Below are 13,246 nucleotides of genomic sequence, written 5' to 3'. Positions count from 1 at the left end.
TTTCGGATAACAGGTAAGAAGACCATTAGAAAGACAATCTTTCTAACCAAAGATATACATGTATGATAACCATATAACTTTGGAGCTCTCAGTACTTCCGGTAAAAATATAAAACAGAATGCACTGTGTTTTCCTGTTATATTTAAGTTTTACTTTAAAATGGCAAGCTTACTTCTGGACAAACCACTAAACAGAAATGTATTTACTAGAAGGGAAAAAAATAAAAGCTAAGATTTCCTGATGTCAAAGAGATAAAACGCACTCCTACTTTATGTGACCTACTGCTCTAGAAGTAGCAGATATATAGCAGTAGAAATAATGAGAAGCGAGTTACACAGAGCAAGTTGCCTCTCCTGTTGGGTGGATTGTGGACCACAACGCTTGTGTAGGAGCAATTCTCAAGGTTGTGGTTGGCACAGCTGATCACTCTATGTGACCACTAGCATGTGACAATTATCTTGCAGCCTATATATTTTCTATCCTGAGGCAGCATCATGTAAGAAGAGGGCTTTTCTCCTTTATATATTTTATTTTATTTTTTTGCAGTCAAGACATTTATTCTGCTCAAAACTTATGGAATTTTGAAAAACCAAAGCAGCATTGCTTTCTAACCTAGAAAACACAGTTGTGAATAGGCCTTGTTTAACAGCTTTCTAAACAACTCCATCACCTCTTAGCAACCTTGAGATCACTTACTAGAGTATGCACAAAAGAAAAATGGTACCCCAGTACAATTGTAGTTCTTATTAAAACCAATCTGGTAGGTTCAACAGAAAGACAAACCAGATTGCTCAGCCTGTCATTGTCCCCACATGATCCTCAGGTGGCTATTCCTCAATTATTTGTCTTCCTCTCTTGCTTTTCTGTAAAATCTTACCATTGAATCTGTTTATTCAAATAATAAATATGATGATACCCATGTCAACTATTCTATTCTCCATTTATTGCAGAGCAACCCCACATTTTTCACAATGATTGCCTGAAATTCTCTATCTCCTCCCAACTACAACTAGGACAAAACTTACCCAAATTTTTCCAGAACATGTAACTGTAGCAAAAGCCACCAGACATATCCTCTGCTATTAAGTATCTAAGAGCCAGCTAGAGAAATACCTGCAACTTGCAAAAGTAAAGGTCATACCATTGCTTTACATAACTGCAACCCACTACGTTAACAAAAGATAGACCCCTGTTGCCTTCTGAAATTTAAAGACAAATACAATACAGGAATAAATCAAAGTAAATAAACCCATCTTTCTTTTAAACATATTTTAGCCAATATTCCAACATGCTTCCAAAATGAGAGGTTCAGGCTGGATGTTAGGAACAGGTTCTTCACTGTGAGAGTGGTTGGGCACTGGAACAGGCTCCCTGGGAAGTAGTCACAGCAGCAAGTCTGCTGGAGTTGAAGAAGCATTTGGACAGTGCTCTCAGACGTAGGGTCTGATCTTTGTGGGTCCCATACAATTGAAGATATTCTATGATTCTATGAAATCAGCTGATATGATGGTGCTGCAGAGGCAGAAGCACTTCTATTAATCCTGAGCATTAACAGCAGAACCACACCTCAGTGTCATTTCCACAAAGAAAGGCTGGCTGTGATCATCATATCCAGTCTGTCTGCATTTAAATATGAAATGCTTACAATGAAGTTTCAGCTACAAAATGGGAATTCTTGTGGACTACACAGTTTTCCAGTTTCTGCTAAGCATTTAGATCACAGTTTTCCTTAATTTATTTTGTGCATGCAATGAATAGATGAAGTTGAAAAGCAAACAGAAGATGTAAAATACAACTTGAAACCACTGTTAGTGTTTTAAATTGCACAATTTACGACAACATTTACTGCACAGTTTAAGACAACATTTAATTTTTATATACTTATTGTGCATATATGTATTTATATATATTTATTGTCATATTATGTGTTCTGAAGAAAATCAAATTTTCCTAAGCTTAGAAAGTTAGTAACTTCTTCACTTAAAACACGCTAATGATTTCAGTCTTCCTGAAGATACTCAAGTGTCCAGAAAGCTACTGCTATATTTCATTTCTTACAAAGACTGCAAGAGTACTCACTATCCTGTTGCTGAAACCAGAAGACAATGTTAGAATTTTGTTCCAGTCTTAAAACAATAAAAATGATAGTAATAAAAATCAAATGAATTAACAAAATATATACAATAGAAAAGCTTGGGACAGCAAAAATAGGTAGAAAGATGGAAGAAAATGTGCTAACACTGGCTACACTGCACCAGTATGCCACAGAAAATGCCAGATCACTGTAGCAAATATTTCCAAGATTAAGATGTTGTGTTTTGGCAGGTGTAGACAGAGGAACTGTGTGTAATCATGTAATATAATACAATCATAAGAAGAATCAAGTTTACACTGCCAATGTACTTTTGATACTTCCAGCTTTCAAAAACCAGAAATCACACCAGCAACGAACATGCATTGAAACAAATTTTGGTGGCCGACTTGAAAGCAAAGCTGGTAACATGATTTTTATCTAGTAAGTTCAGATGGAAAAAAAAAAAGAAGCAGAGGCACTTTTAGCAGCAGCAACAGGCAATCAGAAAATCAAACGTATCCTTACAATTGCATATATTCTGACTCTTAAGTGTTCAGCAGACCAGCTGGACTCAGCACAGGCCAATAAGGTTTCTAGGCAACTTATTTTATTTGTCCATTAATTGTTATGAAAAACTCCTGCCTATACAGAGAGCTTATTCGGGCACAAAGCAGAGACCCTGGCATCTCCCTTCAACATATATTCTGCACAGGTAAGCCACTGCTGGCTGAAGAGTTCAAATATAAATTAGGTTGTTAATTATGTACAAGACCAGTGATACAAAGTAAGGAAGATGACAGTGAGACATGAATCAGACCTGGTAAAGAGAAACTTTGAGTCCAAGAAGAATGTAATGGTTTTCTGATAATATCTCAGTACAGATTGATGTTTTTAAGAATACATTTATGAAGTGTATGCTGTTTAAACAACATCCTGCTTCGTAATTCCTTCTAAATTAGAAACTCAGTCAACATAATTTGTTCTCAAATAAGTTTTTAGTTCATTATATTGCTCTGATGTTTACTTTCTGATCAATAAAACAAATAAATGTCGATTGAGGAAGTAAACAACAAGAAACCACTTCCACAAAAAGGCTGGTAAGGGGCTTAAAATACTATGCCTAGCATTTTCATTCTTGAATGTTTCTTGGCTTTCATACAGTACTTGACACATGAAACCAATTAGAAGCCAGGATAGATGGCCTCATAGCAAATACACTGACTTCTGTTAAAATCACATTAGGAAAAAAAAAATTACCCAGAAACAGGAAATGTGGTCTGGCAAGAACTGTGTGTATTTTACATTTTTGATGCGCAAGTCACTGTGTACTAGTCATGAAGACCTTTAGTTAGACACACAAAGAAAATTTTAAAAGGGGCTTAGCCCTTCTTGTAAGTCATGCAAAAGTAAAGCTAATACTCCCAATGCTATTCATGTAGTGTTATTTACTTTGCATAAAGCCTTTACATTTACACCAAATGATTACTGCAGTCAATGAACTGGAAGACTATTCTTCCACAACATTTGACCAAAAAAAATCAATGTTACAGCAAGTTTTACTACAGCATTACTTTTACAAAGAAGCCTTTCTGAGACTCTCAGTACCCTCCTTTGACAAGTCAACCAATGTATATAGTTCCCTCATCAACTATGTCAACACTAAACATAAGAAAATGTAGTTTGTTATACCAGTGCAGAAGTTGACTAAAAATTAGGCGCTCACTAAAACCCTGTGCCTAAGCAGCTGCACACTGAAAAACTCAAAGAAATAAAATCCCTTTCACATGGCAGAAAGTGAGAAAGTACCAAAACAAAACCCTCTGACTACAACTTGTCGGGTGCCTGCTCTGCAGACTGGAATCTAGATACTAAAAAAAGGATAGACTGCCTTACTTACCCCCAGATGGTTACCCAGTTTACCAAAACACAAGGAAATATACTCTATTAAAGTTTCAGTATCCCAACATGACAGGTCTAGTCTCTCAAAGCATTATATTGTCATGAAGTTAGGGAAACAAAGCAGTCTCAGGATGGCCTGTAAGAATTAGGAAAGGAAAATGTTCAGCGTCCATAAAGTGATTATTCCCTTTCTGCTACTCTGAGTACCATGAGTCGTCTCAGCCTTCCCACTTCTCACCAGTAGTCCAGTACTTCTGTTCTCAAATGATGTTTTTTTTTTAATAGGATGTGATAGTCTACTTGTTATAGAGTTAGCTCCTGGTTCTTTGCAAAAAACAAAGTCTAAATATAATCCAGCTTGGGAAAACACCACCAATACTCAGGCCAGCATTCAAAGAATGTCTATGAGCTTAAGAAAAGCCATACTCCATACCAAAACCAAACACATTAATTACCCTGAACAAGTTGTTTCTCTGTACCTACTGCCTGAAGCTATTTAACTATATTAAATACTAATGTCTATGGACTACTAACCATTTTATATGTTGCTCATGAACTGTTGACGTGATTGCACATGTATAATGTGCTAATATCTAGCATCTTTTACTGGATCAGCTTCAATGCGGTAAACACTGCACTAAGAGTCAGGAAGCGGATAAACTTAAAATTGCTGTTTGGCAGTGAATGGGTAATCACATATTCCTGCAGGCTATCATTAGTCCCCTAACTCAGACAGCCTGCACAGTCTACAATGTATCCAGAGGGTGATTCTAAGCACGTCTGCATTGCCACGTCTGGGATGTCACTGAAAACAAGGGGTCTTAGATCCTAACTCTGGGGTTCACAGAACCACAGGACAATTTGGGTTGGAAAGGAGGTTTCTAATCCAATCTCCTGCTTGAAGCAGGGTCAGTATGAGATCAGGCCCCGTTGCTCAAGGTTTTATCCAAATGCAACTCAAAAACCTCCAAGAACAGAGACAGCAGCATGTTCTAATGCTCATCTGTCCTTATCATCACTAATGAATGCATTACATGAAAACAGGAGCCTCCCCATTACAAGTGATTCCTTTCCCTACTAGGTAAGCTATGTGAATAAGAGTCAGAAGGGTAGTCCAGGAAGAAGATAAGACAAACAAGATGATTTACATACTTTTCAGCCAATCAGAATTATGTGCCAGACAGCTGTTCCTTTCATAGCTGAAGGAAAAAATGCATGAAAAGGTGTTTTTGACACAAACTGTGATGCTGACTTCAATTCTAAATCAAGCACAGAGGACTGACCTGCTGCAGTGAAAAGTCACAGTATGGTCTCTCAGGAACAGTTAATTAATGCTGGAAGAAAGAAATTCTATTCACCAGAAGAAAAAATCTGTTAGAATTGAATGCACTCAAAAAATAAAGTCTGCTAGGGGAAAAAAAAAATGTTTGCAAGCAAAACATGAAACACAGTGACAAGGCAATTTAACCTTACCTCAGCCTCACAAAGTGCCTGAAGACCCTGTAATACTATAGCAGCAGGTGAAGCTTGATCAGGCTTTGTGCACTCATTTAATACCTGGGAAATAGCAGCCAACATGTCTGCTCCATGCTGGTATGGCCTAAAGGAAAAAACAAACAAACAAAAAAAAACATGAAGATAATAGGACAGTATTCACGCATACACACAAATTCTACTGGATATACAAAAAAATCATTAAGTGTTGGTTCTACAGAAGTAACTACTAAAATAGATCAAAACTGAGAGGAAGAAAAAATACAAGGGAGGAAGTGGTAGAGAGCTCTAAACGTCAGACAGAAGTGTATCAGGAAATATCAAGTTTGAAATAAAAAAATAAATAAATAAATCACCAAATAGTTAAGTTACAGAACTCTTTTTCCAAGGATGTATTTGAAAATATTATACCATCAAGAAGTTGCCAAGAAAGAAAATCTACTGTGTGCTATTAAGGACACTACCCTCTGCTTCTTTCTTGTAGTCCTCTATAGGCACTCACTGCTGTGTATCGTTGCAGATTCTGGCAACAAAAGACTTTGTTTGGCCTGATAAATCATCCTTACATCAGCTAGGAACTTTCTTTTCAAATACATTTTTGCTTCAGCTATTTCTTTGGTCTCTCTCCTTCAATGACTTCATGGGCTACTTGTTTGTTTCCAGTCTTTTAGTATCCATTCAGTCTCTCAGGGTAAAAAACAAAAAACAAACAAACAACAGACAAAAAACCTTCAACTACTGATTTGGTAGATCCTCTCACCTTTTCTGTAAGAACTTTGAGTGAATACCATCTGCTGAGGTGCTTTATATGCATAGAACATTCAGGCTCTCTCTAATTGCTCGCACTTTCTTCCAAGTAATTTCTAACTGCACTATGAACAGTGCTTTATACCTGAACGTTAATTACAGCATTTACTTGTCAAAGAAAACACTCCAGCTGCATTTAAATTCCTCTCTCGATGTTCACTTTTTTTTTTTTTTTTTTTTTTTTTTTAACTATTTTTTGGAAAACGTTTGATAAAATTAAATATTAAAACTCCATCTTTATTTTGACTCATTTCAGCTTTCTGTTAGAAGAAAGTGAAAAATAGAACCCAAAAGGTAAATGACAAACCAAAGAGATGGTATAATGCACATAAAACCAGAAGTAATTGATAATGTGTTTAAAAATAATCTTTACAAAAACTGTAAATTATTACTAAATACCAACATTCATGGATTGTGACAACTGGAAAGGATCAAAATACCATCCAGACAGATTTGTTAAACTGTGTTCTGCAGCCAGTATTATTAGTTCTACATAAAGACCACCAATTTGCATGTGACAAAAAATTACTTTTCAGAAAAGCACCCAGTCTTTCTTTGAATAGATCAAAAGTCTTAGCTGTTTCTTCCAATAGTTCATTACTCTTTTTATAATTTGCAGTTGGCATGCTTCAATTTTCTGTTCTGGATCAGTATGGGACACTTGTTTTGTTTCAGGATGACATTTACTGTTAATTTTAAAATTATTTATATGTTTTTTCAGTTACTTATTATAAAATCCAAAACTTACTAGCTACCGTGATTTTCAATGACTGAGTCAGTATCTCACCCAGCTAGAAAAATATTATCCATAATTAATATAACAAACTAGCTAGAATTAATTAGGCACCTTCTCCAAAAAAAACTTGTTTTTCCTTTCAAAGACAGATAACAAAGATTAATAACTAATTCTTCTACTTACCTCTGCCTACAGATATCTCTTATGCAGGCTGCTTTAGCAATCAGCTTTTCCCACTGAGCATCTTTGTCAACAGCCAAAGAAGGCACATCAGATGTTGCCAAGAACTTCTGTAATTCTGGGTAAATTCGATCCTAGAAAAAAATTAATTTTAAAATCATTATCGCACCTTCTAAACTTGATGGCAAGATTTTTGATTGGTGTCCTGGTTTCAGTTAGAACAGAATTAATTTTCTTCCTAGTAACTGGTGGAATGCTGTGTTTTGGCTTAGGATGAGAAGAGTGCTGATAACACCCCGATGTTTTAATTGTTGCAGAGCAGTGCTTATACCAAGCCAAGGACATCTCAGCCTTTTGCTCTGTCCTGCCAACAGGCAGGCTGGGGGTGCAGTAAGAGCTGGGAGGGGACAGACCCAGGACAGGTGACCCAAACTAGCCAAAGGGGTATTCCATACCATCTGACGTCATGCTAAACAATATATAGGGGTGGCTAGCCGGGGGGAGGGGGCCGGACTGCTCGGGGTTAGGCTGGGCATCGGTCAGTGGGTGGTGAGCAATTGCATTGTGCATCACTTGTTTGTACATATTATTATTAGCAGTACTATTATCATCACTGTATTATTATTATTATTATTATTATTATTATTTTCCTGTCTTATTAAACTGTCTTTATCTCAACTCACGGGCTTCACTTTCCATTTCTCTCCCCCGTCCCAGAGAGGGAGGGGGGAGGGTGAGCGAACGGCTGCGTGGTGTTTAGCTGCCAGCCGGGTTAAACCACGACAGGTGGTAGCACTTTTACATGACTTTTAATTCCTTTTAATTATTGCATATCATAATTTCCTTTTCTTCGCCATTGAAGTCTAATGCTGCTATGAGATCTGACTGGCCTTTACAGACCAAATCTCTATTGCTACTTCATACACAGGCAAGCAAGCTATTGCCTTTTTATTAAGGTCTTGTTCCAACTGCATGTGATGCAAAACAGAAAGCTATTTCTCAAGGAAAAAAAAAAAAAGGTTTTCCACTCTGAGACCCACTGAAATGAAAAGCAGATTTCCTGAATGATATACTATTGAAATTTTTCACTGAAACATAATCAATAAAGGCACCACTTCCACCATTTACTTTATAGTGCTGATAATGACACATTAGCGTAAGCTATGCATCAAAATGAATTCCCTTCCCTGGTTAGAGGTATTAAATTTACAATTTACAGTTACACGTGTCTTAGTAATGTCACAAGAATTTCCTAACCTGTCTTTCCCATAAAGCGGTCATCATCCGCAAAGTAACAGCTCGAAGCTTCGGTGTGCTACCCAGCGTGTGTATGGTACGTAGAATCTGAGCTACGCAAACCTGAAAGAGATTATTTTTAACCAGAGGTCACTTATTTTTTTATGTCCAAGGACAAGGACAAATTTACAAATTGTTAGAACCAAGTATAGGTATACTTATGTAACTGTCCAACCACAATGTCAGAAAGAAGCTGGAAGTTGTTTTCCAGAGGAGAAAAATAAACAAACAAACAAAAAAACCCTCAGCGTGCAATGAAACCAAGAGCACATTTTTAGGGTATTTCAAAATAATAATGATATACTACAGACAATAAAACACATACATTTCACTGTTTAATACAAATATCATGCCCTATCCAAAATATTAGAAAGTTATGCTGAGGCTTACAAATCAATTATTTTAACCAAACTGAGGATTTCTCAGTCTAAATAACTCATTCCTTTGTAAATAGATGACTGGCTTATTGATACAGTTCTTATTTTCCTAACAATTTTTCATTCTGACCTTGTGTACACCCAGTGCAGGCAACGTATACAATACATCCCTGTAAAGTGCAGGCTCCAAAGGTCTTCCCAATTTAAATATCAGAACTGGGATCAGATTTGGGACCTAAAATAAAACAAAAGCAGAAAACAACCTCAAAACTAGGTTTTTGATATTGTGTCTTACATACACAACATAGATTTTGTGAGTACATACTAGAAACTCCTATATTTTCACATTACTTTTTCTGCCAACAGAAAAACGAAAGGAAAACTTCAAAGTTGGTAATTTTATTGGTCTTTCAAGTTATTTCTTCTTAATATGTTATCATCTTGGAAGCACCTTGATATGCATGTTCAGCTGTAACGACTGCAGTAGGCAAGAATACTGACAACTGGCCCTCTGTGGCAAGAAAATCAGGTAAAAACGAATGCAATTATGAATTCGGTATGTTCATCAACAGATCCTAGAGGATATTTTTAAAGGCTCTCATAATCAGCAGGTATTAATTGGCCTCATTTTGGAGATTAGTAATAACCATAAGCTCTAACTCGTTAATCACTGACATAAATCCTCTTCACGTGTCATTTTTTAAAGAAATCCTTTAATGACTGGACAGTATTATTTAAACATACCACATCACAACCAAATGCAAATGCTGCAGGTTTTGTTACCATGTATATTGTGGTGACACCAATGATCTCCTTCTGAAGTGTAATGATTCTTCAAACATACCAGTCTATTAAGAATTCCTTCCATGTGGGGAATTAAAATACAGAGTAAGATTCAGCTACTTAAAATTGCATATTTACAGCTATTCATATGTCCTCCACTCCTTGAACATAAGAGCATTAATAGCAAGAAGTTCAACATTTCCTCTCCAATTTCCATAATACAGTCATTTTTACTTGAGACTTCCTTAACAGGCATACTGAAAGGAACCTTAAGTGAAAATGGTATACTAACAAGCATAATAGATCACTGAAGAAATTATTTCAAGTGACTTCTGTCATTACAAAGGAATTCTGATGATGCTACTATCATAACCCTCAAACATATCATAATTCAATGTAATTTACTCCATTTTCCTAATATATGGTAGAAGATTGTCACAGAGCTTTCCCTGAAGTGAAAAGTGGCTTTTTTTTAACCCTTTTAATTTATACCTGTTTTCTGTACTTTCAGACCTGCACAAAAAATTCCACAAGCCTTGTGGTTATGTTTGTTTGCTTTGTTTTCCGTGTGAAGATTCTAATGTAAAATTAAATCTACTCATGATGGGCTTGTTTTTTTTCCCCCACTTGATTCCATGGATGCTTAAAAGCAATTACACAGCACTTATTCACACTCTGACTCTATACAATAGTAACGATTTTCACTTAATCACATCAGTTAAACTTCCACAGATAAAACTTGTATCAAAACATGTCATTCTCAAAAGCACAAAAGCCAAGTAGGAAATTTGATATTTAGCAATAACAAACACACACAGTTATTTTTAATTCTTTCAGCTTTCATAACTTTTCCTTAAATAATAAACGATGTATAGAGTTCTCCATTTCACTTTTGTTGTTTACCTCTGGAGTGGGGCTTACTAATTCCAAGCCTTTCCTCTAGAGTGGGGCTTATTTATTCCAAGCCTTACTTTCCCCTGTAACTTTAAGTACCGTAACTTTAGAAAATTCAGGAAGTCCAAAGCAGGAGAATAAATGTGTATGAAACACCACACGTACAGGGCTGAACTGAAAGACTGAGCAACTGCCAAATCCAGTCTTTAAGGGACCGGATCCCATTTTCAATCCAGTCTATAATTCAGTGATCTTAAATCTCATTTTTTTTCCTGGCGAAACTGCCCCTATATGTATATAAGTCGTTTATACATATTGTAGGTCAAAACAAACAAACAAACAAACAAATCACATTAATGGAAAATTCCACTACAGCATTTTCTCAACATGCATTTTTACACAAGCAGATATTTTCGGAAGATAAAACTTTTCACTGTACAAAGGTCCATCTCAGTCCATGGAAGTCACTAAACTTCTGATAGAGCAAGAATAATAAACTGAAATCCAAGAGCTCAGGGACTTTGCATCCTTCCATCTGCAATTATTAATTCTGAAGTACAGACCAAAAAAATGCCATTTGTCCTTCAAGACAGCACTATTTTTATAATTGAGCAATTCAAATCTGTACTTCCAGAAATGTAAAAGTTTTGTTCTGGAATCTATAGTTAATTCATAAGAAATTAACTACAATACATTATTTATTCAAGTTTTACAAGTACCGCTTGGCATTTCTAAATAAAATGAATTCTTTTATTTACCCCAAGATCTCCTGACATTTTTGACTAAGGGACTAGCCTGTCCCCCCCATTTCCCAAGGTTGTTGTTTACCTTTTGTAGAAGCAGCCATCACCTGCCTAGACAGGGGAGTGGCTCTACTGTTAAGTTTTCAAAGCAAAAAGTCAATAGAGGTAGCTGAGAATTTACGGTAGTATTCATTTTCTGCAAACTTCCATACCCAGGAGCATTTTCAGTAAAAGCTTAACGGTGCCTTGCTTTTTCTCCCATTTATTCCAAACTGAAAGCATCCTCATAGGTAGTACCTGTCTCCCCTCACCCGACCCTGTTTTTCTTTCAGACCTCTTTTGGACTGAAGGCAAGCGGGGCAGTTTTACAGCTTTTTGAAGAAATTAGATTTTTGAGGTTTGTATCTTTCACATAAAAACAATGTCTGAAAAAGAGCAAAATAGAAATAAGGTAGCAGCAGAGATACAGATGAGGGCAGAATTTGTTGAGCTAAAACTGAATTATTATTTGTGCTTTATATGCAAAGAGACAACATTCAGTTCTCCAATTATAGACATATAATGACTAGTTTTCTAAATAAAAGCTGTAGGAGCAAGTGTTCTTCCTTTAAAAGGATTAAAGATTCTTATACACAGGAAATGTAAATTACAAATGGGTTAATTAAACTTTCGTCTTAAACATGAAAAGACCTGATAGATTTATGGAAACAGCAGACCAAAACCCAATGTATTTCAAAATACATCAATTAATTTTAGGAATTTCAGACATAATTAAGTGGAAATTACTTGTTTACTTGCCCCTGCATATCTTCTAGTACATATCAATATACAATGTGGTGGTGATAGAGAATAGCATATCTGAATTTGCAGAGCTATAAGTGACAAATTTCGCTTTTCATCTGAAGCATCTCTCTGGACTTGTATTTAGTAATTTTTTTTTTGGTTTTGCTTCCTCTGCCTGAAACCTAGATCTATAATAAACATTACTATTACTTCATAGTGAGAGGTCAAACAGATGGGCCACAAGAAACACTGTCACCCACAACATGTGGTTTTATATCTTAATTCTTCAGTAGTCTGTCCCAACATGAACATTCCCAACCAGACTTCTTAACCAATATTCTCCTTGGATGACCTAATAACCTTGTCTCAGCAGCCTCAATAGCCTAAGACAGTTGTAGACAGAGATAAATTTACTTCTACACTTCCATTAACAGTATAAAGTAACACCATCTTCATGACAATTCAAGACAGCGGATGAGATAGGTATTATTCCTTCTGATAATGTGACTTTACATCTGATTTTCACCAGAACAGCTGCCAACTCTTTGCAAGTTGCTCTGAAATCAGTCTGCTTTTCTCAAAAAACTAACTCATTCAGAATAGAGTAATACACAAAAGGGTGAAGGTAAAACAAGAAGTGACATACTTCTAAGCATAACATACATCCCTGTGAAGCAACATAACTTATGGTTCTTTGATGTTCTCTTATTTTTTCTCATATGACAACAAATCTAAACCTCACACTGCTTTCAGACCTAACACATGGGTATACACCACAGAATTCAAAGGAGTGACTCCTTGCAAAATCCATCTCATAGCATCACCTTGGAATAAGGTTTTAATGTAACCTGTAGAAGAGAACTGAGGACTTAGTCTTTACCTCCTCCAAAATTCTCGAAACTACTTTTTTTTTTTCTCTGTTTATAGCCTGTCTGTTTTCTTTTCGTTCTGTAGTGTTCTCAGCATAGCTCAGCTGCTGTTTCAGACACAGTTAGCAGCTGGGATTCTTCTCCCCCAGTCTCTGGTGGCTACCCTGAATTTATGCTCCTACCATGTGCCTTAATCAGAATATTCCTCCTAGCTTAAATGTCTTTGAAATGCCTTGTCATACTTTCAAGACTGTCATGTCATAATGTTTTATTAATCCTCCATCAAATTAAGTATTTTTTGTTATTACAAT

At 36.1% G+C, this 13,246-nt stretch overlaps 1 protein-coding gene across 1 annotated transcript in view; it reads right to left on the bottom strand.

Moving 5' to 3' along the window:
* The window catches only part of FOCAD (focadhesin), a 123,134-nt gene that overhangs the window by 58,238 nt on the left and 51,650 nt on the right, over window positions 1-13,246 (bottom strand). Inside the window, exons 13-16 of the mRNA XM_082783788.1 lie at window positions 8,994-9,098; window positions 8,448-8,549; window positions 7,194-7,324; window positions 5,447-5,573 (exon numbers count right to left, since the gene is read on the bottom strand). Of these exons, the coding sequence (XP_082639914.1) occupies window positions 5,447-5,573; window positions 7,194-7,324; window positions 8,448-8,549; window positions 8,994-9,098 (465 nt within the window). The remainder of the gene's footprint in view (window positions 1-5,446; window positions 5,574-7,193; window positions 7,325-8,447; window positions 8,550-8,993; window positions 9,099-13,246) is intronic.

Source organism: Aythya marila (assembly GCF_965140915.1).
Source record: "Aythya marila genome assembly, chromosome: Z".
NCBI lineage: Eukaryota > Metazoa > Chordata > Aves > Anseriformes > Anatidae > Aythya > Aythya marila.
This window is presented reverse-complemented; position numbering and strand designations above follow the sequence as displayed.